General features: G+C 37.8%; 1 protein-coding gene across 13 annotated transcripts in view; it reads left to right on the top strand.

Moving 5' to 3' along the window:
* The window catches only part of ABI1 (abl interactor 1), an 81,262-nt gene that overhangs the window by 44,032 nt on the left and 10,198 nt on the right, over positions 1 to 27,032 (top strand). For 2 of the 13 annotated variants that reach the window (XM_043479247.1, XM_043479245.1), the window contains exons 3-9: positions 12,014 to 12,190; positions 14,232 to 14,246; positions 14,980 to 15,080; positions 16,232 to 16,372; positions 19,757 to 19,857; positions 20,735 to 20,815; positions 25,015 to 25,191. In XM_043479247.1, the coding sequence (XP_043335182.1) occupies positions 12,014 to 12,190; positions 14,232 to 14,246; positions 14,980 to 15,080; positions 16,232 to 16,372; positions 19,757 to 19,857; positions 20,735 to 20,815; positions 25,015 to 25,191 (793 nt within the window). The remainder of the gene's footprint in view (positions 1 to 12,013; positions 12,191 to 14,231; positions 14,247 to 14,979; positions 15,081 to 16,231; positions 16,373 to 19,756; positions 19,858 to 20,734; positions 20,816 to 25,014; positions 25,192 to 27,032) is intronic. The other 11 variants (XM_043479239.1, XM_043479234.1, XM_043479238.1 and 8 more) reach the window with 6 other exon arrangements.

Genomic DNA, 27,032 nt, shown 5'->3' with positions numbered 1-27,032 from the left:
TATTGAGATAGAATTCACATACCATACAGTTTACCAACTTAAAGTGTATAGTTCAGTGGCTTTTGTTATATTCATGGAGTTGCACATGCATCACCACAGAAATTTTAGAATATTGTCATTACGTCAAAAGAAACCTCCATCCTCCTTAGCTCTCACTCCTCAGTCCCTGCCTTCTCTTTCCACCTAGCCCTCAGCAACTGGCCGTTTACTTTTTATCCCTATAGATTTGCCTGTTCTGGGTATTTCATATAAATGGTATCATGTAGTAAGTGGTCGTTTGTAATGTCTTCTTTCACTTAGCGTGATGTTTTCAAAGCTCATCCATATTGGAGCATGTGCCAGTGCTTATTCCTTTTTACTTCCAAATAGTATTCTGTTTTGTGGATATATCAAATGTATCCATTTATTAGTTAATGAGTATTTGTATTTTTTCCAGTTGGGGGTATTACGAATAGCACTGCTATGAACATCTGTGTACCAGTTTCTGTATGGACATACGTTTTCAGTTGCGTTGGTTATATACCTATGAGAGGAATTGCTGGGTCCTGTGGTAGCTCTGTGTTTAACCCTTCACGGGACTGCCGACTGTCATCCAAAGTGGATGCACCGTTTTACATTCCTGCTGGCAGTGTGTCCCGGTTTCGGTTTCTCCACATGCTCAGCTCTGTTTTATCTGTTTTTTTTTTAATAGCCATCCTAGTGAATATCAAGTAGTATCTCATTGTGATTTTGATTTTTTTCCTCACTTTTGTAGTCTAAAGAACCTGTTGCTTCCAAATTCTCAGCCTCTCAGGGGTCATTGTTTTTCTTTTAGAATAAATTGCCTTGCCATCTGTGGGTGTTTGGGGTTTTAGCTTCTCCTGTTGTTCTGCTCAGTTAGTTAACGTTGCCTCCATTTGCTTTCTGATATTTAATGATTTGTTGGATGTTCTTGTCCACTGATTTTCTCCTCTTATATCCCTTTGTCATTCTGGAGAAGAAAAAAAAAAACGTGTGTGTGTGGCAGGTGGTACGTACCTGCCAGGTGCAGGAGGCGCAGGTTCAGTCTCTGGGTCAGGAAGATCCCCAGAGAAGGAAATGGCAGCCCACTCTAGTATTCTTGCCTGGGAAATCCCATGAAAATCCATGGACAGAGGAGCCTGGCAGGCTGTAGTCCATGGAATCTCAAAGAGTCGGACACAACTGAGCACCTAAATAGCACAGCAGCATGATGTGTGTGTGTGTATAAATATATAAAACCAGTGTAATCAATTCTTTTAATCTACCAACTTGTACCTTAAAGAATTATTCTTTCTTTATGAATATCCCCAAATGATGCCCTTTCTTGTAAGAATTACAGGATCAAAAATATTCCTGTGATGAATATGAAAGAAATGAGGCTCGGAAGGGGTTATTATTAAGTACACGCCAAATCCCTTTGAAGTGTTGGGTTTAACCCTTGTGATCACACTGGTTCAATTTGCACTCCTTAGTATATGTTTAATATAGCTGGAATGTCTTAAATGAACTCAGTAACAATTTTTAATTTCTAAGATTGCTTGTAACAGTTGTATTTGGTATTGGCTGTAAACTTTAACTGGTTTAACACCATCTGATAAACTCAGTTAAACACTTGAGTATGGATTGGGGAACAAAGAATAATAACAATAAAAGCTAACATTAGTTTTTTCCAGATGATAGGCACTGTTGAAAATCCTTTATCCATATTAGCTCATTTAAACCTTCATATTAACTGTGTGAAATTGATAAAATTATTTGTTTTTAAATTGTCTGTTTGATAAGAAAACTGAGGGCATGGAATAATTAAGTAATTGCTCCAGTCTACACAACTAGTAAATGGTAGAGTTTACTTTTAGATCTATGCAGTTTGGTTCTTGAGTCTGTGCTCTTAAAGCCATTATATTACAACACCTGACATTTCTACAGAATTTTTAATGTATTATCTTTTTGAGAGGATAGGGACACTCCTGAAATATTAAGACATTTTTCTGGGCTCCAAAATCACTGCAGATAGTGATTGCAGCCATGAAATTAGAAGACACTTACTCCTTGGAAGGAAAGTTATGACCAACCTAGACAGCATATTGAAAAGCAGAGACATTACTCTGTCAACAAAGGTCCGTCTAGTCAAGGCTATGGTTTTTCCAGTGGTCATGTGTGGATGTGAGAGTTGGACCATAAAGAAAGCTGAGCGCTGAAGAATTGATGCTTTTGAACTGTGGTGTTGGAGAAGACTCTTGAGAGTCCCTTGGAGAGCAAGGCGATCCAACCAGTCCATCCTAAAGGAGATCAGCCCTGGGTGTTCATTGGTAGGACTCATGTTGAAGCTGAAACTCCAGTACTTTGGCCACCTGATGCGAAGAGCTGACTCATTTGAAGAGACCCTGATGCTGGGGAAGATTGAGGGCAGGAGGAGAAGGGTACGACAGGATGAGATGGTTGGAGGGCATCACCGACTCGATGGACATAGGTTTGGGTGAACTCCGGGAGTTGGTGATGGACAGAGAGGCCTGGCGTGCTGCAATTCATGGGGTCACAAAGAGTCAGACACGACTGAGCAACTGAACTGAACAACAGCAAGGAGTAGTAGTTGGGAATAAGTACAAGTTCATGACCTGATGTGTAGAAGATGAAGTGTGACCTAATGTTCTTTTTTTTTTTTTTTTTTCAATGTTTTGGGGGGAGAAAATTTTTTTACAGTGTTGTGTCAGTTTCTGCCATACAACACAAATCAGCCATAATTATATGTATATCACCACCCCCTTGAGGCTCCCCTTCCCCCCTAATGTCCTCTTAAAAGTTCATATTTACTTTAAATCCTGGTTTGGATAAAATGATTAAATCCAGCACATAACAAAAAATATATATTTTTGAGGTGGACACATAATTGCCATGTAGAGTGTTATAAAGTGTGCATTATATTCTTAAGCAGGAGGTTAGCGGACAGAAAAATGTCCTTGGGTTGTACTGAAAAATTGGGTGTAGGCCAGGGTGTTAATGACAGATTCAGTCTTTCCCAGGATAAAATATTTTGGAATAATTCTGAGTGTTTTATTATATTATGTTTTTCCACCAGAGTCTTATTTTGTAGCTCATCTTTTCTAAATAGATCTTTTTTATAGTGTGTGTATATATAGGTCATTCTGAATCAAGTTAACTTCACAGTTGATTGGGACCTTGTTTCAGGCTTATTGAACAAAGGCCTGTAACACAGAATTTTGGGCAGAGGGCCATTTCCAAAGTCTGCTCCAAAAGAAGCTGTAACAGACAAAGATTGTCTCTTTCTTGGCTGAAGGCTTTCTGTGTGTGGCTTGTCTCAGGCCTCTTTTACACTTTTTCTACCCCTTTCATACTCCTCCTCTTTCTATTCAGGGCAAAAGTGTTTTGGTTTTCATTCTGTAGTTACTCTTTCAATGAGCATTTATTGTGATTTTACTTACATACAAGTTTCTTTGGTTGAAACCTATAATGCCTCCCTGTATGGGCACTGGCATTTATGGGGACGGTACAATATGATAGTGTAGAAAATATGTGAAATATTAAGTAGTTTTGCTGTGTCATATTCTTCCCCACCTGTCTTTCGATAATTAAAAAGGATTTTTTTTCTGGAGAATATATTTAAAAGGAGCATATGCTTTCTTTCCTTCCTTCCCAACTTTACCCCCTACCCCCTTTACCACCTTGGAACTTCCTAAAGTGATAAGGGGGAGTATAGTTAAAACAATGTATTTCTGTACAATGACTTTAAATAATCATGTCTTAAAAGGGAACAAGACAAAATGATAATCTGTATTTAATCCGAGTGGTGTGTATATGGATGTTTGTTTTATCATCATACGTTTGAAGCATTTCATAATTTAAAATAGTTAAACCTGAAAAAAGGGCAATTTAAAAATCTTGTCTATTTGTGAAATTTTTCTTTTTTATTTCAACATTCATTTTAAAAAAACTTTTTCTTTCTAGATAGAATCACTCCTGGAATACTGTGCATGTTCTTTTCTTTGAACCTTTGCTTTCTACACAAGTTATTTTACCTATTCCTATTTACTTCCCCTTCCCATATTATTAAGGGCTCACTCGACCCTTTAAAAAGAAACCATCAAATTTGGTTTTCCAATTTTTTAGTCTTTCTTTAGTAACTCCTTAATGTGAGTACAGTTCAACCTATTTTTATTCATGCTCTTTTAAATTGTCTCTTATCTCTAGGCAGATGTTGTGTTTTCATGCCCCTTGGCCTTTTTTTGTTTTGTTTCTTTTTCTTGTTATCGTGTTCACCTCCACCTCCACCCCCACCCCCCACAGTCTGCTTTCTTCTGTTTGGCCTGCCAAATACAGCTGGCTAAAGTGAGGTTTCTTTTATGGAGTCTTACAATGGTGCTCCAGGAATATTAGTCATTTTTTTCCTCCCTGCTTTGTTTGTGCTTTTTGTGCAATTAAATACTTCAAAAAGTTATACTTAATAACATTCCAAAGAATAAATGTGATGTAACATAAAATTTATAACAATAAACATGTTAAACAATAAACGTGATTCTACCACCAAAGTTTACTAGAAAATGGTCAGTTCTACTGTGTGCTTCGGTCTACTCCCAAGGAGTGTTGTTATTTTCTTGCCCTTTTAAAGTTTATCACATGTATGTGTATCCTTAAATAGTTATTGTTTAGTTTTGTTTGGGTTTGAGTTTTATAAAAATAGATTCAGCCTATATGTAGTCAAAATCAAAACTCTGTATATAACTTGCTTTTTTAAATTCAGCATTATGTTTCTACATTCATTTATCTGTAATTTCATTTATCTGTAATTCATATATTTCATTCATAGTAGTTCATTCTCACTAATGTAATAGTTCAAATATAAATTTGCCACTTATTTGCATGTATATTTAATTAATCTGGAATTGGCTTTTCCTTCTAGTGAGTGTGAGGTAGGGGTCCATTTTCTGTGCTTCTTTCTATCTGGCAAACTAGTTGCCCTATTTAAGTAATGCATTCTTTGGCCCTGTGCAGTCACTGTAAGGTAACAAGGTTCCTTATGATCATGAGTTTGTTTCTGAGCTCTGTCTTCTGTTGAATTGGTCCATTTATTTACTCTATCTAAGAACTCCGCTGTCTTATTTACTTTGGCTTCATAATAAATCTGGTTTATTGTAGTGGTTTCACCTGAGCTTCATGGGGCCAGAGATTGCTGTAAGGGTGCTGCAACCTGGTAGTTCCTCTCAACTTGGGAGACTCTTGAATTTTATGTTTATTAGAATTGAAAATTAATTTTCTTTATATCAGGCTGCTTCTTTTGACATCTAAATATAAAGTGTGAAAGTAAGGAAATTCAAGTGTGAGAGGGAACCAGTCTCCCTGGGAAAGCTAACTTTGGCTTGGTGAACATAATCATGCTGACATACAGATGTTTCAGGCCTGTTCCCCTTCTGCTGCTGCCGTATTCACTCATCCTGCCATTTGGAGGGTTGTATGCCACTGATCAGGTAATGATGTGGACTTTCCTGATTCCCAGTTAGGAGACTGGTAAGGGAGTAAACTCAGAAAAATTTTTCAGATAATTGGAAATAGTGTCCTGAATAGTTCTACAGTGTTTGAGGGAAATAAGGATTTAAAAAAAGAGATGATTTTAAAGGGATTTGTGGACACCGTGATATTTGAGCCATTTTGAATTTTTTTTTCCCCATGAAGACTGGAAACTGTATGGGATGTTCTTTTAAGTAGGACTAAGCAGATAGCTTCAGGTTTTGTCATTTTGTCTGCAAGTTTAGTTTTTTTGGTGAAGATCACTGTGGTTATACTATGGAGAACAGTTGGAAAGAGGCTAGATTGGCTGCAAACGGACCTGTTAGAAGACAGATGCAGTAGCTAGGGTGAGAGATGATAGTAGATTGAGTAAATTGAAGTGTTGGAAACAGAAGGAAAGAAATTTCTGTTGCTTAAAGGAAAATGTGACAAGATTTGATGATACTGGATATGAAGTGAGTTGTAGATGTCTGAACTGTTTAACTTGATAGAGAACTGAAGGAGGAAGTGGGGTTAAGTCAACTCTGTATATTTTGTATATTTTGGGCACATGCATTTTGAGGTACCATTGAAATATTCAAGAGGAACATCACAGGTGTTCTTATGATTCTGTAGTGCAGAAGAGAGGTCTGAAATGGAGAAGAGCTTATGGATGTGTAGTAGTAATTTAGACCTGAGTGTGGATGAATTTGTCAGGGGCAGGTTGTAAAGGGGAAGAACCTATGACTAAACCTGGAGGCACCTTATCTGTCAGGTGACCTTGTAAAGGAGACAAAGAATGAGCGTTTATGGGATTAGGAGCAAACCGAGGTGATCTATCTTTTTTAATATTTTGATGAACTCTCAATATTTTCCCTTCTGTGGAGTAATAAGTAGCAAAACTTTAATTCCATGTCAAGCAAAATTTAGTTAAAATTTGTACTGGTTAATCTTGTGCTGGACCTGCTAGAAAAGAAAAGTGTTGAAGAGATGTGTAGGGGTACGTGCAGATGTGTGCACACACACACACACACACACACACACAAATTTAGCTAATTCCAGTTTAACAAGTTAGCTCCCTCCACAGTTTCATGGATGTTGGTAGAAGACGCAGACTTCTCAGTCAGAGACATAAGACTTGATGACTCATGACAGGGGCAGGAGCCAGAGTTGTTGGCATCCATGCTGCTTTTCCCAACCCTGAGCTCCATAGACTGTGAGGAGGGTGGGTGATGCTTCTGGATGTGTAGTATAATGTCTTACAGGAGAGGAGCTCCCCAGACTTGCATAATGGGCAGAAAGCCTGCCTGACCTTAATCCTGGTGGGAGATGACATCTTTTTGCACGAGACAGTGAGCAAACCTGCCTGTTGTTCCTGAGGGTGACATTTCTGTCCTTCCTGGCTGTTTACTATGTAGATGTACTTAAAATAGTCTGGAACAAAGAGTGCCTCTACCTACAAGATGTATAGAAATGTGATGGGTCCAAGGGTAATTGCCTTCCAACAATATTCATCCCTCATTTCTCTACCTTCTTGGCTTTTGGCACAATTTCCTATGATTGACCACCCTGAGTAATCTGTCTGACAGAACCTAGGACCAGAGCCATTCAGTTTATCTCATAAAACATGTAATACAGTTTACGTACTATCAGCATGGTAGCAGAATGAGGCCAAACTGCAATATTGACCTCAGTTTGGCTCCCCAGGGTCCTCGACCAGCCAGCTGAACAAACACCATAACCCTTCAGGGTCTGCTCTAGAGAGCCAAGTGGCTTTCTCTTCAAGTTTCTGCACTGACTTGCTACCTGATGCGAGTACTTCAGGAGGATGCTGGAGTGCACAGCCTCGGCTGGGTCTGCGGAAGGAAGTCTGGGGCGGTTCTGTCACCCGTAACAATACTGGCCTGACCCAAGTAGTTGACCCTGACCCGAATGGCTCCAGGGCTGGTATGATGTCATTGTTCACCTCAGCTTAAGTCAGGGACAGTTCAAACCACCCTTTCTAATTGGATACCTCCCATTTTAGGGTTAAGTAGTTTGGAGCAGACTGCACATAATTAACAAATCAGTTATCCCTCTGGGGAGCCCCTCCTACTAGTCAAGAATAGCTATACTTTGGAGAGGTCATAGCTGTCTGCAGGTACAGGATCTACTGGTGGTGCTTGCTTAAATGCTTGAGGGTCTCTTAGAACCACCCGTAAAGTACAAGTCACCACATTTCTGGAGGTAGGTAAGTTAATGCCTGACTTCCGTATAAGTACTTCTGTAAAGAATGTGTGTCCCGTCCTCCCCCACCCCCTGCAGCACAGGTGGGACCTACTTACGCAGCACAGACCAGCTGTTTCTCCAGTGTCCTCTCCTGCACAGATGGTAGGCATCAGGGCTCCCAGTTCAGTATAAATAACTGAATCTAGTACTTGTTTTTATTTTGGGAGGATTACCTGAAGGTGGTCAGTCAAATCTGTCTTACTTGCCTATGCCACCAGTCAGGTGGCATTCATCTGCCCCTTGGGGTGACTGAATGAAAAGCTACAGGAATTGGGGGTGGCAGTTGGAAAGACACCTGGAGGAATTGGCAGGTGGTTTGGCTGGAGTCAGCAGATTGCATCGGAATTGTAATACCATAACATGAAAGAGTGCCTTTGATGGAGAGGCACCACTGATGGTCTGAAGATGGGTTAAAGGTCAGATGTAGCTAGTTTGCCAGTGGTGGGAGATGTGGCGTCTCTCACCAGGAGACAGATAGGTCTTTCTCCTGGACTCACAGTGTGGGATGCAGTGGTTACCTCTGCGTAGTGATGGTCCACGTGTTGGCGCATCTGGAATGGTGATGGATCTGCTGGCAGTGATGGCGGCCTGGGCAGTGCAGGCTTCATCAGCAGCTGGACTGCAGCTGGCCTCGTCAGACCGTAGGCCCTTACCATGGCCATGTGTTAATGACCCACATGGTCTGATCAGCAACTACAATTTGTCTCCACAATTTATATGGCCCATGTTTAAGATGTCAGTCTGTCATTTTCCAAGTAGCAGACCCAAACAGCTATTCCCAATGGGTAACTGCCTCAGATTAGTAAAAATCTAACAAGGTTTATCATGGAATATCGGCCAAATCTGTGAGAACATCCTTGAGCTCCGCCCACGGAGCATAGCAGCCATACCCACTTCTCAATTCTGTGTAGCTGGCACTGAGGTCAAAACAGCACAACGGTCCATAGAACACCACAGGGTGTCAGCTTAGGTGAATTATTAATGTACCAGGCCCAGGCACTTAGAGGATCCTCTGTGTATCAATGGCATTGGTTTAGGTGGCAGTATGGAAGAGACATTTTCCCTAAAGATGTAGCTGCCACTCTTTCATGTAAAGCTGGGATGTCATAGGAGCTGGGCTGGCTGCATTCTTGAATACACCAAACCCAAGGGGCACCTCCAATGGAGGCTGCTCCTCTTGCCAGAGGCTCCAGTCCGTAAAATCATCCATGCACAGACACTTGTACTCAGAGGGGTCCTAAGGATGATGGGCCCTGGGACCACTAGTGCTCTTCTACATGCCACTCTTCCCAGTTGGCGTCATCTCCTCTGGCTCTTAAGAGCATTCACTGTGCAAGCATGAAAAATATCGATACCAATTATACATTGATTGGTGGAAGCACAACAGTAATCCATCGAGTTGGTCCCAAGAACTCCACCCAGAAGGACGCATTAGCTTCTGTTTCCCACTGTGAACCACGCCCAAACCTCATAGCTGAAAGCAGATACCCTCTCCCTCCACAGGATGGGGACGTGGGCTCCAATATGTATATATCAGCCAGCTATAAAATGTCCTGCCCAGGTATGATGTCAGACACCCAGGTATGCTTGGTCTTCAGTTTCCCTTGGGGACCCGGAGAACTTGGCCCAACCCTTAATCATCTTTCTCTTAAGGGTATATGGGGAGGTTGGGAGAGAGTGACTCTGCTCCCGTAAACAAGGTCAATTTATTTGTTTTGAGCAGTGCTGTGGCTGCAAGCATTTCTGGCCCACCTAAAGGCCTGCATTCTGTTTTCTGTGGCAAGGTCATCATTGCTGATGGACATCATCCATTTCTGTTGGGAACACCTTTATTCAGCAGCTACAGCCATATTACTTCTTGGCGGGGGCCATGAGTTTGTACTCTCTCATTGGCTTGGGCTTGATCTGCACGGTGGCATCATTGTTTTTAGGAGCTCGCCTTGTGTGGGCTCTTGGCTGCTCCTTTGTCAAAAAACCAGCTCTGTGATTCTTGCTTGATTTCAGCGTAGGACTGGGAGTTTCCTGAAGCTGGCAGGGGTGACAGAATTTAATCTTTGGGTGAGTTTCTCCTTCTCTGGTGAACTACCGTCATCATCCTTTAAAACCCAATTTAGGATGGAAGAGCCTGCAGGACGAATCAGTGCCCTTGGGAGATTGTTTCGGAGAGAGTTTCCCCAAAGGGCCAAAGCTGTCTCACAGCAGACAGGGCCCACTGTCAAAAATGCCGAGGTCTTTGCCGCATCTCGAATGAATAGAAGGTTGAGAAGACAAACTGCAGGAGGGACTGAGCAGGAATATAGCCAGCTGTTGCCTTTCTTCTTTAACAAGCATTATGCATCCCCTCCGACCCCTCAGTCTCCCAAGCAAACTAGCCAGAGTTCGAGGTTCTCCTGGTTCTGCTTAGAGTGGTTACAGTTTTCCTTCTTTCATGCTCAGTATAGATATACTGAAAGAACCTTATGTGCCCTTGCCTCCCTCTGCCGATAAATATTACTAGTTGTTTTCAGGGTCCATCAGGTGAGCTTAGTGAGTAGCTGGCAGTAGCCAGGGCATCATTCAGGCTGCTGCTTTTGAAACTACTTCCTGGTACTTGGCCTGAAGCTAACGCCCCAGTTCAGCCTCATTACTCAGCTGTGAGATAGAGGACCACATACTGCGTGGGGGACCACACGACTTGATCATGTTCACTCACAATTCCCATGGACTTCTCTCAATTTTCATTAGCTATCCTTTCATTCCAACTCTAAAAAGCTTTGTCTTTGTCAGCACTCCATCTTCATTACTGAAGCTTCAAACACTGTGAAGGGTTTGAGATTTTACCCTTCGCAGACGCTCACAAGTTGAGCCAGCCACAATTCCATAGATGTGAGGAGAAGACGTGAGACTCCAGGTGAGAGACCAAGGTCATTATTGTGGTCATAGTCAACACTGTCAGACACCGGCCCCACTTTCTACAGAATATGTCCCAGCCAGCCAGGTGGTGCCTGTACAGTCAGGTGTGTTCCCCGAAAGGAGCTCCCAGCTTAGGGGACCAGCTCTTTTCTAATGGGCAGTAAGCCTTCTGACGTTATCTTTGTTATACTGAACAGTAAGCCTGCCTTTTGTGATTTGAGGAGACACTGTATCTTCTAAGGCTGGGGAATCGGCACCTCTTCTCAGAGGGTGTGCAGAAATACACATAGCAGTAACCTTTATTTCCTGACAATACCCCCACCTCCAGCCGCTTTCAGTTCATTTCACGTGCTTCTGTTTTCTCACTGCTTTCTAACTCGTCTCATCCCAGTAGTCTTCCCTCTGTCCTCCTGTGCAAGAGGGATCTTTTAGAATGCAAACCTGATGATATTGCTCAATTTGAATTTTTTATTGGTTTTTTATTACTATTGGGACTTCACTGGTGGCTCAGATGGTAAAGAATCTGCCTGCAATGCAGGAGACCCGAGTTCCATCCCTGGGTCAGGAAAGTCCCCTAGAGAAAGGAATGGCTACCCACTCATTACTATTAGGCCAAAGCTTAAACTGTTGAGTGGTTGTGTAACTATTTCTTATGTGCTGACTGCTATCCAGTTTTTTTTAAAATACTGACAGTTAAATAAGAAAAACAAAAACCCACCTTTTTTAAAGCTATAAAGACCAGTACTAGGTAGGCTGCAGATGTGTGGGCTCCTTGGTGCTAAATCGTAACCCCTGGTCTTTTCTTTCCTTCTTAAACCTTTGTCTGTAATATGCTGTTCTTTTCGCCTTAAATAATTTCCATAATTTGCCTCTAATATTTCTGTTTATTTTTTTTAAATGTACTTACTCTATTAAAGCCTTCTCAACCTAGTTGGATATCTTGCTCTGAACACCTTTAGAGTAATTGCAAATAAATTGTGTGTGTGTGTCACTATAGTAGTTACTTCATCTAGTTGTAATTACTGATTTATCTGGTCTGTATCGCCACAAAACAAAGTGTAAGCAACGCAGAGTAGGAGTTCTCCCTTTCCACACATACCAGCTCTTTGGGAGAGAAAATCGCTTCCCTCAGAATCACTTTGGAATCAAAACCAATAGTTTAGTTGGTGCTTTTAATCAGCTTTAGAGATTCCATGTTTTGACGTCAAAGATATTAATTTGCTTAATTTTGAAGGGGAGCATGTAGTAGTATTCACTGGAAAATAGACATGTGATACAGTCTTAATATGCAGACATATATATTATTTACTCTGCCAAACAACATTTTCTTGCTTTGTTCAAATTTAATTTATAGACTGTGGACATTCATAAAGAGAAAGTGGCTCGAAGAGAGATTGGTATTTTGACGACAAATAAGAATACATCAAGAACTCACAAAATAATAGCACCTGCGAACATGGAGCGACCTGTAAGGTATATTCGGAAACCTATTGACTATACGGTTCTGGATGATGTGGGCCACGGTGTCAAGGTAAGTGTCTTAAAGGTTTGCAGGCTATACAGTTTCAGAGTAAACTTGAATACATAGTAGAAACAGTTAAAATTATTTGTTAATAATAATAGCTACAGAGCCTGGTTCATAACTGTGAAGGATTTTCCACATGTCTTTTTTTTCAAGCCTTGAAAAGATCATGTGATCTAAGGGTTGTTCCGTTTTATTAATGGAAACACTGAAGTTTTATAATACATAAGAATGGTGTTTTTAAAGGTTTCAATTTTATTAGAGGAATGAGCTGATGAATCATTTCAAAGAGGAGTTGGCATCTTACAGAGTTTCCTTCCTGTAGTATGCGAAGTTTATGATCTACTTAGGGCCTAAAGACAGGGTGGAATAAGAGAGTTCTATTGTTTTCAACCTTAGATTCCAGGGAGATGGTAAACGGACTCATCCATAAATGTAAATGTTAAGGAAATGAAGTGAGATCTTAAGGAAATGAAAAGCCTACTTTTATTTCCTTAAGATGTTTTATTTCTAAAACGTGCTTGGGGGACATTGAAGTGGAAGTTTTTAAGTTGCTAACCAATTACATTTTGAGTTGTAAGATATAGAGATCATTTCCTCCAACACTCCCAACATCTTTGTGTAAATTTACACACACTTAACAGAGGAAGCTGTGCTCCATAACAGGTTAAAGGTTACACCATTACACAGTAGCAGAATTCAAGTAAAATTTTTATTCCCAAATAAGTTGTCCTTTCACCCTTTCATTTGGGATTAGTTTATACTTGAATGCTATTTTTTGGTTTTCTCTTTTACTTGAAACATCATATGAGGGAAGATGTATGGTCATATTTAGAATATTTCTAAGTTACTTTAGTATTTAGTGTATTATAATGGTATCACATTAATATGTCTTTTCTTCAAAGATAATGAGGCTATTCAAATTTAATTTCTAAATCCAGGTGTGAAATGTAGTGGCAAGGTAGGATTCCAGACATTGTTTAATCTAGATAATAATGAGCCGTGTTATTCTAAACAAATGTTAAAGAATACCAAAGTTCTGGCACGGTTTCTAGCCATAAGAATATGGGTCCAGGTATATTCCATTTTTGGATGCTTTCCTTAATGTTGCTTTTACGGTCACTTGAAAAATGATAAGATACAAATTTAGAATGGCAGATGAGATGGAAAGAACTTGAGGGAATCCTTTTTTCTCCAGTGTAGAAAAAGACTGCAATCTGAAGATAATTTTCCTTAAGTGGCATGTTGCAAGTAGGCTGCCTTGGACATATTAGTTCGTATATATAAGCTGGCCAGGTTTCAAAGATGTAGCCTTTAGGATCAAAGCAGCTTTTTTTCAGTTTTGAATTTTGGTCAGACTTGTTCAGAAGGAAATTTAGAGCTAAAACAAACTCTATCTACTAGTGCTGGCCTCTTAGGATTTGGTTCTTAAGCTACAAGTGAGACGGTTTCCAGACCCTATTTGTTTGTTTGTTTGTTTGTTCCTTAATTAGAATTTGGCTAAGATGTTATGGTGCATTGTAATTTTGTTTTAAACCCTGAGTTGCTAGGTCCTTTTCTGCATTTGGAAGCAACCTGTAATTTTGGATTTTAACATTTACAGTTGATCACTCTTTAAAATTCTGTACTACCATTCAAATAATGAAGCGTGAGCATTCATTATCCAGTAGTCTTAAGGTCTGTGGACTGATGTATTAAAATAGCCATACATTTAATGAGGTATGCTGTTTGTATTTAAATCAAAGTTTGTTTTTTATCATCCATAATTCAGTTGAATTAGTTTGATAGGATAAAATACTGACCTAAGAAATTACATAATTTGCATGAGATTGGCATAATTAAGTGGTAATTTTCTTATGAATTATATTACTTTGAATAAATATGTGATACCTATGAATATTTCCCTACTGCTTGTGGATGACTTTTCTTTATAAAATACTTGAAATATGACTGGGTAAAAGCTTATTAACATGAATCAAGTAACTGTCCTATCAGATAAGATACCTAGAATTAATTTCTACTTTTTCCCCCCTTTTTTGCCAACGTAAAGTGGCTAAAAGCCAAGGTAAGAGATACTACTTATCATTTGATCCACAGTATTCCTTCTGTATTGATAGAGGCTGCAGAGCCACTAAAACTTGAAAACTTCTCCTATGTCTGTCTGCTTTTTTCCCCGTAGGATTTATATGGGTTAAATATACTCAAACCCAGTTCAAATCAGCAACATTTAGCTTGGATGTGTTAATATATCAAAGATATATTGACATCTGCATTTATATAGGAACATTAATTTTGCTAACATTTATTGCTTTGCTCATTTTTTGATAGTTGCCTTGCTTTTATTGACTTACAATTAGGAGGTTTCCCAGACATTACATGTGACTTTGTTACTGAGTTGTTGGGATAGAGATGATTTTTCAGATGAATATTTTATCAAGTTGACACTGAGATCTGTAGTTTATATTCATGCACACATTTTGAAAATTTCAGGAAACCGTATATTTGAATTGCAGATAAATTAGATCTCAGTGAACATGTATAACAATAAAATAATATATAAAATTCAGTAATCTCACCTGTATTTTGCAATTAATTGGCATGAAGGGTGCAAAATAATATGAAAAGCCAAGTGCAAGTGGTATCTTGACTTTTTAAAATATAGTACCAAAGTCTGTTATTAAAGCTGTCTGGGAATCCTTATTTCACATTCTGATATTTAAAAAATAATAATACATGGTGTCAAAACACCAAGAGAACATTTTGATATAAAAATAAAAGCATTTCTTTCCACATTTTAGCATGGAAATAACCAGCCTGCAAGAACTGGCACACTGTCGAGAACAAATCCTCCTACTCAGAAACCACCGAGTCCTCCCATGTCAGGCCGGGGAACGCTGGGGTAAGGACTCAGTTACATCTGTGTTCTTCAGATCCAATGAAGGAAATCCAAAATGAATCTGCCTGTTCTGTAATTTCTCTGAGGAACTCTGTACTAGAAAAGTTTTTTGTATGTGTATAAGTGAGCATTGTCTATTATTTTCCAATTCATTAAAAATTTTATATACATGTATATAAATCTGACCTTAAAATGAAATAACCAGAGGTTTCCGTATATATTGTCTTCACATGTATTTGCAATATTTATATTACAGAACTTTGAATAAGTGGCCTGTTTTGCATACTTTGGTTTGGTACCTTGCAGTTCTTCCATAATCCCCATTTCTGTTTCACCTGAGACTTGGAAATCTTTACTGGGAATCCTTCTAACTGTGCTTCTGCTGGTCATTTTGGGGCCCTTCATTCTAGAGTAGCTTTGTGAGAAGGCCAGTGCAGAAGTAGAAAAGATAACAGTTTGTGCCTTCTTCGTTCCCAATTTTCAATGCAATGCAAATACTGAATACTTGGTAAGACAGTCCTGAAAGATCATTCACGTTATTGTAGGCTATAGACTCCTAGTTTTTGGTGGAGGGGTGGTAGAATCGTTAACTTAATAGCAACCAACTTTTTTTGTAGGCTCTTAGTTTCTATTTTCATTTTGTGAACCCCTTGCCCCTGAAAAAAAACATGAAGTTGTTAAATAGAAAAGTTAAAATCATTTATTGAGAAATTAATGGCATCACAACTGGGACCAGAATGTACTTGCCCATATATTAATATTTCCATGTTGAGGTAGGAATAAATTGCAGAGGAGATATTCAGCTACCACAATATATAAGGAAAGTGCCTTGTGGGCTACTGAGTTGGGAATCATACATATTTCAGAGTTTCATATTACTGAGCATTTAAAAAGTTATAGCTATTATTTTTAGAAATAAGATTAGTTAGAACTTTTACCTTTCTCAGTGGTTTTCCTAAGAAAAGGTAACAGATTTTAGCTTTTGTTAAAGTAACAAAATTCATGTGTTTCAATTAAAGCATTTTTTAAAAACAAACTTTATTATTTAAAAAAATTGTGTTATACTTGGTAATAAAGGGATAGTCACAGATTTGGGGGAAAATACCATTTTCTCTTTCTCATCCATTACTCCTTTCTCTATTATGCTTCCTTAGACGAAATACTCCTTACAAAACCCTTGAGCCTGTTAAACCTCCAACAGTTCCTAATGACTACATGACAAGCCCTGCAAGGCTGGGAAGTCAGCATAGTCCAGGCAGGACGGCTTCTTTAAATCAGAGACCGAGGACACACAGGTAAATTTTTAGGTTGAGCCTTTGAACAGCTGAGAATGTATGTTATTGGTTGGTGACAAACTCCTGTAGAATTATAGGTAAAGTGCTCCTCTGATGCTAACATAGATGGTAAGGTTGAGGATGATACTACTGTATACGTTTCTGTACATTTATATCATGAACTTGTACTCTTTTAGATTTTTTAGTATCTATACTGCTTAGCAGATTGCTAGTATTTCCTCTTTTTGACAGAGATACATATGTACATTTGGATAAAGCCTAAAGAATTTTTTTTATGGTCATTTAGGAAAAAATGATCAAGATAACCACTGTGAAGTTTTTTGGGTAAATGGTTGAATATCAGAAACTATACAATGAGATTTAAACTTGAAGCTCTGAGGAAGAATTTCTTAGGAGAGTTGATAGACTATAGAATATGTTATTATATAAATTGGTTTTTTAAAAAGTTCTAGAAATAACTACCCAGTGAATTTCTTTTCCCCTTTATTTTTTAAACATGTGTTTTATTAGTTTTTGGCTGTGCTGGTTGCTCGTTGCTGTGCGGGCTTCTCTCTGGGGGAGGTGAGCAGGGGCTCCTCTCCAGTTGCAGTGCACAAGCTTTTCATTGTGGTGGCTTCTCTCGTTGCAGAGCATGAGCTCAGGAGTGCGTGGGCTTCAGCACTGATGGTGCGGGACTTAGTCGTTGTGGTTCTCAGATGCTCCAGCACGGGCTCGGTAGCTGTGGCGCCGTGGGCTTTTAGTTGCCCTGCCGCATGTGGGATCTTCCCAGATCAGGGATCGAACCTTTGTCTCCTGCAGTGGCAGGTGGATTATTTACCACTGAGCCACCAGGGGATCTACCCAGTGGATTTTTAAAAACTTGGTATGGAACATAACATGCATTTCAGAAAAGGAGATAATTTATTAATATAAAACTTGATGTATTAGTACAAACTGAATATAGTCATGTAACCATCACGCAGATGAGAAAATGGAATAGTACCAACAACCCAGAAATCCGCCTCAGGCCTTTCCCAATGATTGCTTCTACCTCCCTCCCCCTAAAGTAACTACTTTATTTGGGGAGTACTTTATTGTATAGTTTAATTTTTTAATTTAATTTTTACCTCTCACTTAATAACTTGGGCAGGAAACTGCTCTTTACCTTGATTTTTGGTTGGTTTTATTAGAGATATAACTAGGTAAAATTATTTTGAAGGATTCAGTTAACATAGGGCATACCAGGCTCTCAAATGCTAGGTAATTGTTATTTGTTGTTATTATTTCTGTTAGTAAATAAATTGTCATATTGATATCTGCAGTTACAGTATCAGTTACAGTATGAGTTCAGTGAGGACCAAAATTGTTTTTTAAATTGTTTCTTTATATGTTTATTATTGAATTATTACATCAAAGCATGATTTTTCTCTGTAGTGGTTGTAGTAATAGTTTAATCATATTCAACAACTAAGTTACTTCATTATACTAGGGATATACCAGTGAGATATGGTTCTTTTTTTCAGGAACTTGTTCTACTAGAATAGGGATCAACAAACTTTTTTATCAAGGGCCAGATCGTCAATACTTCAGGATTTGTGGTCCATATGGTCTCTGCTGCAGTTACTCAGCTGTGTCATGAGAGCAGCCATCAGCAGCACGTAAATGAGTGAGCATGGCTGTGTTCCAACAAAACTTAATATATGGCACTGAAATTTGAATTTCACGTAATTTTAATGTGTCATATTATTCTTTTGGTTTTTTCCCAACTAATTAAAATATAAAAAAGTGTTCTTAGCCCATGGGTTATAAAAATCACACTATGGGACAAATTTGGCTTGCAAGCTGTAACTTGCCAACCTTCATGTTAGAAAAAGGCATACAGATTAGTTAATCATACAGGCACATAGTGCATCTGTCTGTTATATGGTGGTGGCCCAAAGCAGAGTATTGACGAGCTTGGGAGGAGGGAGGCCTTCACACCAGAGCTATTTTTGTTATATAAATATTTTTTCCCCTTCTGTTAGTATGTGACAGTGTAATTATAGAGGGATCATATTGAAGAAAATAAATCAATCTAGACAGTGCAGATTATTACTCTGCTGGGTTTCTGGGCCTGTTGAACCAATGATGTTGAGTTTTAGAAATATAATATGGAGCTTCAGGATACATGGGTACATATGTATATTTGCATATATGTACATGTGCACTCCTAAAAGGAATCAACCCTGAATATTCATTGGAAGGACTGAAGCTGAAGCTCCAATACTTTGGCCACCTGATGCAAAGAACGGACTCATTGGAAAAGACTTTGCTGCTGGGAAAGATTGAGGACAAAAGAAGGAGGTGGTGGCAGAGGATGAGATGGCTAGATAGCATCACTGACTCAGTGGACATGACTTTGAGCAAATTCAGGGAAATAGTGGAGGACAGGGAAGCCTGGCATGCTTCAGTCCATGGGGTCACAAAGAGTCGGACATGGTTTAGCGACTGAACAACAACATGTCCACTTCACGTTACTGAAACTGGTCAGTGTGAGGTTGTATGCCTAAAGACAGTGAGTCCATAGAAGTTAAAATTTAATAGTATCCACTATTCTAGAATGTTCCTTGGTGAAATTTCATTATTGTCTTTCTTTTTCATTTGCTCATTTTTCCAAAAATTTCCCTGTCTTATTACTGTTCTTTGAGATTAATTAGAGGTGTGCATACCAATTTCACACTAAAGTTGGTTACCGTTTTTATTAACTTCCATAGCATCTTTTGTGACTTCCGTCCCACTATTTTTTAATGTCTGTTTTCCCATTCTCAGCCAAGAGTCCCATGACACTGTAGTTCATGTCTGCTTTGTTTACTGCTGTTTATACTAGGTTTTAAATAAATCCTTGCTGATACATTGTATATTAGATTGTATTGGTCATTTGTTTCTCAGTGATCTCTTACAGTTCTGAGTACTCTATGATTATATTGGTTTTTCAGTAGATGGAGAAACATAGTGAAACACACGGACTACTCTGTAGCTCAAATGGTTAAGAACCTGCCTGCGATGCAGGAGACCAGGGTTCAGTCCCTGGGTTGGGAAGTTCCTCTGGAGAAGGGAATGGTAATCTACTCCAGTATTCTTGCCTGGAGAATTCCATGGAGAGAGAAGCCTGGCAGGCTACAGTCCATGGGGTCGCAAAGAGTCGGACACAACTGAGCAACTAACACACACAGTGAAACACAAAAATCACTTCAGGTATTAGAGTTAAAATTTGTATTGGACAGTTAAAACGTTTCTTTCTGTGTAAGCGTATGTGTACGTATGCACACACACATCCATCAAAGTAGTATCTGGTGGCTTTGAGTTGATTATGTTTTTTGAAGGAATCCCTAGAATTGCTGTTTTCATGATTTTTCTCTCTCGCAGTGGAAGCAGTGGAGGAAGCGGCAGCCGAGAGAACAGTGGCAGCAGCAGTATTGGCATCCCCATCGCCGTGCCTACACCCTCGCCACCCACCATTGGGCCAGGTGTGTCATCAGCTGTCATACATGCTGGTATTTATGAGCTTTATTATGGACGTCTGAGGCAATTTAGTTACATTAGATAAAACTACTAATTAGATTTATCTGATTGTTGCCAGAATGAAAGCTAACAAATTTAAAAACCATTTTTTATTGGTTCTCAGAATCTTTAGAGTTTTGCAGCTGTTTCTCCTTACTTATTAAAAAAAATAACTTTTGGGCCATTTTGCTTTAGAAGTACTTGGGCACTAGTCAGAAATGATGATTATTATTTCAAGAGCAAACCAATATTGTTGATAATTCAACTGAAAGATCAGTGTCTTTAATGTGAATTATGTATCACTGAACTTTGATGTTGCCTTGTAGGCTGGTAGGTGTATCAACTCTGGTGATAGCTGGTTGTGACTTTCCTGTTTTTATGTATGATATTCGATACATATGTCAGTAAAACGCTGTGAATGTAACATGGAATTAAACTAGGAAAAGCTCTTTTACTTTTTAGATTATAAAAATGTAAGAAATCATAGCAGAGCTATGATTAGTCCCTTGATTGTTTAGTAAATGAAAGGAAGACTTTTTGGTGTTAAAATATACATTTGAAAAATGAGTTTGATAATTAAAACTGGGAAAAATTCTTAGTTTCTCAAGGATGTTGTTGAAAAAGGAGAAAAAGCTACTTATAAAAATAGGCGTATTTTATAGTTAACGAAAGTGTGGACTCAGTGACCTTTTTACCTTGTGAAATTCTTATTCTTTGGAACATGCTTTGCATATGGGTGTCTTTCTTTTTTTCTTCTTTCCAAAGCATTGTACTTTCTTACTGTTTCAGAATGATTAGTTCTCTTTCTTGCACTCTGACCTGAATTATAAACTATTTTATTAGAAAACATTTCTGTCCTTCCTCCTTCTGGAGCTCCACCAGCACCACCTCTTCCACCACCCCTCCCCACGAACACTGTGTTAGGTGAGACTGCATAGCCACTGGAGTGGGTTAACTGACTGGCCTCGGTCATAGTCAGCCCCTGTTACACGGGTAGCTTTTGTGGTTACTAGCTTGTAGGTGGTAGTACAAAGTTTTAAGTATTAAATCTAATTTACACTAATTTCTCCTTGTGAAAGGCCTCTGAAGTTACGCAGAAACTTCTCTGTGATGTCAAATGTGTCTCTGCCTTGTTTATAACCAATTTAATGTGGTTTAGCTTTTGTTTTGTTTAGATCTTTCAAGGAATATTATAGCAGTGATTGTTCAAAAAAAAATTTTTCATTAGTGATGCAGTATTTTTTTAAAGTGAGACTTGATTTGGAACTCCCTGGTGTATACAACAGTCAAAGGAGTGGGGTGAAGGTGGAGGACAGGAGGAAGAAAAATGGAAAAGAGAATGATGTGTGGGGTGCTCTGAGGCTTTCCTGTGGCTCACAGTTGAAAAGCTCGGATACAGTTGAGGATTTATGGCATCTGAGGGGGCCATGAAAACAGTTTTTATCAATAAAATACATTTAAATTGTTCCCAGGTTGATGGAGACTGGATTGAGCATATAAGAATTCCAAATATAGACTATATAAAACCATTCAGCCTAGAAATGCACAGTAGCATTTGGGTGGAAATGGATAAAGAACTGTCTCAAATAATGGAGCTTAGGTGAAATAAAACCATCTAGCATCTTCTTTTAAAAACATTGGCACTTGTACTCAAAAGAAAAGGGGAACGGAAGTAAGAAAAAAAAGGCCCTAGTAAAGAAGTTGTTGGCAGAAAGTTCATGTGGAAAAAATAATGCCCTCAACCTAATTAATAATCAGGAAGACAGAAAATGAAAACCAGTGGATACTATTTTATAGCTACTAGATAGGTAAACATGTCCCAGTCCCCTAGTACCAAATGTCATTGAGGAGGTGCAGTAACAGAAAGGCAAGGTACATTGCTGGTGGGAGTTCATTAGTTAATATGCTCCCTTTAGAAAGTAATTTGTTGTTACTCAGCCAGGTTGAACCAGGTTTCTTACCTTAGAATTATCAATTTCATTTCCAGATATTTCCCCTAGAGTACTGGTTCTCAAAATATAGGTATGTGACTGCTGGGTGTTGCCAAAATTCTTTCTTCGCATTTTTGAGGTTAGAACTATCTCCATAATAATACTAAGACTTGTTTCCATTTTCATTCTCATTCTGATGAATGAGGACACAGTGGAATTTTCCAGAGGCTACATAACAGTTGAAAGCATCATTTTTTGACAGCTAAAGGAATGTGTACGTGTATTCATGTGTTTTAAAGATAAATCAGATTTAATTTCTAATATGGTAATTACCTATTCCTGTAACTCACTTCAATAAAAATTTTTTGAGGTTCTCTAATTTTAGAGTGGACCCTAAGACCAAAAAGTTTAACCACCATTGTATTAGAGCAGTGGCTTTTGAAATATGATTTCCAGATCAACAGAATCATTGTTGTGGGAGCTAGTTAGGAATGTAAATTCTCAGGTCCCATTCCAGACCTCCTCATTCAGAAACAGAGACGAGCCAAGCAGCTTGTATCACAGTAGGCCCTTAAGATGAAATTCTGATCAGTGTTTGAGAACCACTGTTTCAGAGAAACTGAGGAACCATATTTAGGAATGTTCATAATGTGGTATAATAATAATAGCAAAAATCTGGATGCAATTCAGATGTCTAACAGTGGAATGGATAAGTAATTGTAATTGTGGCATGTTTGTATGTAAATAAAGCAAAAAAATGAATGATATATCGATATACTTACCAACATGAATGAATCTTAAAAAATATAAAAGGAAAACAGCAAACCAACAGAATATATAATCCTATATAACCAAATATACAAATAATATTTATATATGTAAACAGATTATATATAACCATTGTAAATAGTTATATAATATACATTAGTATATGTATTATATGTACATAGCATATATAATTATATATACATCAGTCACATACCCTTTAACATTATGACTTATTTCATAATAAAATACTAAAATGAATTCTAAAATTGGCCTGGTTTGGAACTATATAAATAGCTCGATTTGGTTTTCAATCACCAAAAAAAGTAACCTGGATTTTGTATAGTTTTTATATAAGTTAAAGAAATATAAAAAATCATTTTAGGATTTCTATTAAAAATGGTTAAAGGATTACCTCTTAGCTCCTTGGAAAACTTAGCTGTCCAGAATTACTCATTCTCAAAGGCATTTGAATAGACAGTTATTTTAAAAGTGTGTCTCTGTTTAGAAAATGAGTGTGTGGATGATTTAATTAGTGACTGCCTATGGCTTGGGAGCTCCAAAATGTTGAATATCAGCACTTCTTTTAATGAACAACCTCTGCTGTATGATTTTTCTAATAATTTGTATGGCCTCTAGGAGAGGTTAAATGAAACGACTAAATGAAAGCAAACCAGGATTCTGCCTTTTTATTTCTTCAGTCGTGGTTAGATGTTTGGGAGAATGATGTAAATCCTGAAGTTGCCTGGAAGGTATAGTTAACTTTAGAGGCTTTGAACTTTATATTAACCTTTAAAATTTTAAACTTTGAAGATGTTGATAAAGATGACATTGAATAAAATTTTAAGTATTGTTAATACTTTAGTTTTATTTATTTTTTTTTGAAAAATTTATTTTATTGACGTATAGTTGACTTACAATGTTAGATTAATTTCTGCTGTTTAGCAAAGTGATTCAGCTATATTTATTACATTCTTTTTCATATTCTTTTCCATTATGGTATCACAAGATATGTAATATAGTGTCCTGTGCTATACAGGAGGACCATGTAGTTGTTATCCATTCTATTAAAAACATTATTTCTTAATCTTTCACCCCTATAGCAGAAGATTTTATCTTCTAGACATAAAGAAGTTTCATATTCTTAGAATCAGTTCCCCCAATTTATGAGGACTTTTGCTAATCTAAAATTGTGAATTGGATACGATTATGGGCAAGAACCAGTGCTCTCAAAGAATCTTAATGATTCTATACCTGCTGCTGCTGCTGCTGCTAAGTCACTTCAGTCGTGTCCGACTCTGTGCAACCCCATAGACGGCAGCCCACCAGGCTCCCCGGTCCATGGGATTCTCCAGGCAAGAGTACTGGAGTGGGGTGCCATTTCCTTCTTCAATGCATGAAAGTGAAAAGTGAAAGTGAAGTGGCTCAGTCGTGTCTGACTCTTTGCGACCCCATGGACTGCAGCCCACCAGGCTCCTCCGTACATGGGATTTTCCAGGCAAGAGTACTGGAGTGGGGTGCCACTGCCTTCTCCAGATTTAGTTAGTTTTAAATATGCTTGAAATTAGAAAAGATTGCTTTGGGTGTACTAAGGGGAAAAAAAAGCCCTCCAAATATGTGGGAAAAGATAGTGGATTTTCTACCCAAAGCTGCCCTAAAATGTCCATATTTTACAGTCTTAAAGTTTTTTTCAGTTTTATCAATCACAGAAATTTCAGTGATAGGGTAAAGTGTATAATTCTTAAAAGTTTGGAGATATACAACAAATCTGACATAGGTGCTTTGAAGCTAGAAAGTGTGCTTCTCTAAAAAAATGATTTTACTATAATAGATATTGATAATAACTGCTAATACAATAAACAGTCAAATAAATATACTAGTAAATGTGGAAAATAAGCTTAACTGTGTAAACTTTATAATTTAAGCGTGTTTGGCTGGCTAGATTCTTAGACTGCATTTCTGTAGACTTGCCAGTGAAAAGGAAGAAGTGTACAATCCAGATACTAAGGTATTCACATCTAAAAACTAATGCTTTTCACCTCAGACTGTCATTTGGTACTTATCTTGTTGGAGAGACACAGTTGACATATAAAAACTATACGTTCTAAAATAACAAAAAGATTATACATTTTATTAGCAAAATACCACTTGGGATTATGCTAAATTAAAAGGTTGAAGAATGTTTCATACTTAACTTTTGCACTTTCCACACAGTATCTGTTTTTTCTGCTTTTTTGTAAGTTTTTGTAAGTTCAGAGATGGAGCTATTTGTGTTGTATCTTTACTTTTCTCTTTATTTTGTGCTGTGGACTTTAAAAAGTGATAAAAAACGTTTCTCGCTGAGAGTCTGCTTCTCTCTGTGCTGCCGTTGGAGGTTACTGCAGTGCTCAAGTTCTTTGTTGGTTGCCTTTGACTCATGCTTTCCAGCAGCCCCGGGCTCAGCTCCTGGCTCCCAGTATGGCACAATGACCAGGCAGATTTCTCGGCACAACTCTACCACCTCCTCGACATCTTCTGGTGGATACAGACGGACCCCCTCTGTGACGGCTCAGTTTTCTGCTCAGCCTCATGTTAATGGAGGGCCACTTTATTCTCAGAATTCAAGTAAGCTTGTGCTTAGCAGGCGCACACAGCAGTGGAGCTCCTTTTGAAGGAAATTATTTTAAATTGTTCTTGCCAGTGATAGACAACAATTGAAACCATGTTATTTCATGTTTATTTTTGTTTTAAGAAGTGAGACCTTGAATCTTATCATTTTAAGAATAATTGCTTATCACTTTCAAAAACTTCCGACTCACTGAGTATACTATAAATAAAACTAAAGAGGAAATACTCTGAAATTAATTAAGCTGAATTTTTAAATATTGGCATGTTTGATACAGTTTGATAACAGTAAAATTAAAAATATTGTGACAATTTTTCTTTTCAATAATATAACAAAATTGCTGGCTATCACTTTTAAGCTTGTTAACCTATACTGAAATGAGTTCCAAACCATTAAAAACCATTCTTGATGCCTGCTTATTCTGTCTCTAATAATTATAACAGTGGGGAGGACTTTTCTTTTGACAAATCCTTTCTGTTCACCTCAGATTGCACATCTCAACACTAACTGCAATCAGTGTTTAAAGGCTAATAAGATTAGAAAATAACTTTGGCATAAAATGTGAAAAAGTTCCACTTGCTTAGAGTGAGTAGTCAGTAATTTCACTTTCTTCCATATCAGGATGCTCAATTCCAACCAAGAGAAATCTGAAATGAGCCAGTTGTTCAGTATTTGTTATTGGCTTGAAACAGTGATCACCAGACATAGACTGAAACACACTTTCTCGTGTGGTTTTTCTAGCTACTTTCTGGAGCTGCATGTTATTTTATGTAACCTAAAAAATATTGAATACTTCATATTTACACAGGAAGTTGGTTTTAAATTCTTTTTATTTATGATGCATGTTTTAAACAAGTGTTTTAAAGTAGACCTAAATTCTCTCTCTTTTGGGGGGCATTAAATTTTAAAGACTTAATTGTGGTTATAAGCAAAAAACCTTCTAAGAATTGAAAATCACTTTAGCAGAAATATCATAATTCACAAGTAATCCCAAAATTTATATTATTAGAACCCTTTTCCAGACTGAAATTTTCATCCAAGCTCCTGAGAAACTTTGCCAATTAGAATTTTACCTCACATTTCCCCTAGTCTCCTTTTGGTAAAGAAAAGTAGCTGGTGGCTGAGAATCCCACCATCAGAGCAGTTGATCTGATCATTAGTCTCACTAGTTTCATGAACCTTTAATTTTTTTTTTTTTTCATATTATGCTGCATTTTTAGATCTCATCTTTGTGTTATTTTTCTTTTCCGCACTTAGACATTTATTTAGTTTACTCCGCAAATAGGACTTCTGGTGACTCTTCACCTGATACATGTTTGTGTAGTTCTGTTTTAACACTGCTTGGGTTGGTTGCTTATCCTCAAAGAAGACATTGTCATTACTGAATGTCCATATTTTTGGATATGTAAAGCAAATTTGCCTCACATTTTAAACATTATTATGTGTTGTCAAATCAGTTATCCTTCAACCTGAGTTACCGTTGGTGTTGTAGTGGTAGCATGTGAGTGTTTTTAGTGTTTTGATGTGCATATTCTGTGCATATGGCTAGTATTGTTGCAGCATAACCTTTCTTTTCTTTATGTACTAACCAGCATGGCTAGTTACTAAGGGTTATTTTTTTAAATTTTTAGGTTTGTGGAAGTTTAAAAAAATTTTTTTTACATTGAAAAGGTATATAATCTTTTATTTATTAAAGCTGTCATATATAAATGTGTATATACCGGAACATTATATACACACATGTATATACAAGTATATACACACATGTATATACTTCTGTATACAGAGTGTCAGAATGAACCAGGACTAATTTCATAGTGAATTGAATGTTGTTTTTAGC

This window comes from Cervus canadensis, chromosome 10 (assembly GCF_019320065.1).
Source record: "Cervus canadensis isolate Bull #8, Minnesota chromosome 10, ASM1932006v1, whole genome shotgun sequence".
NCBI classification, from domain to species: Eukaryota; Metazoa; Chordata; class Mammalia; order Artiodactyla; family Cervidae; genus Cervus; species Cervus canadensis.
This window is presented reverse-complemented; position numbering and strand designations above follow the sequence as displayed.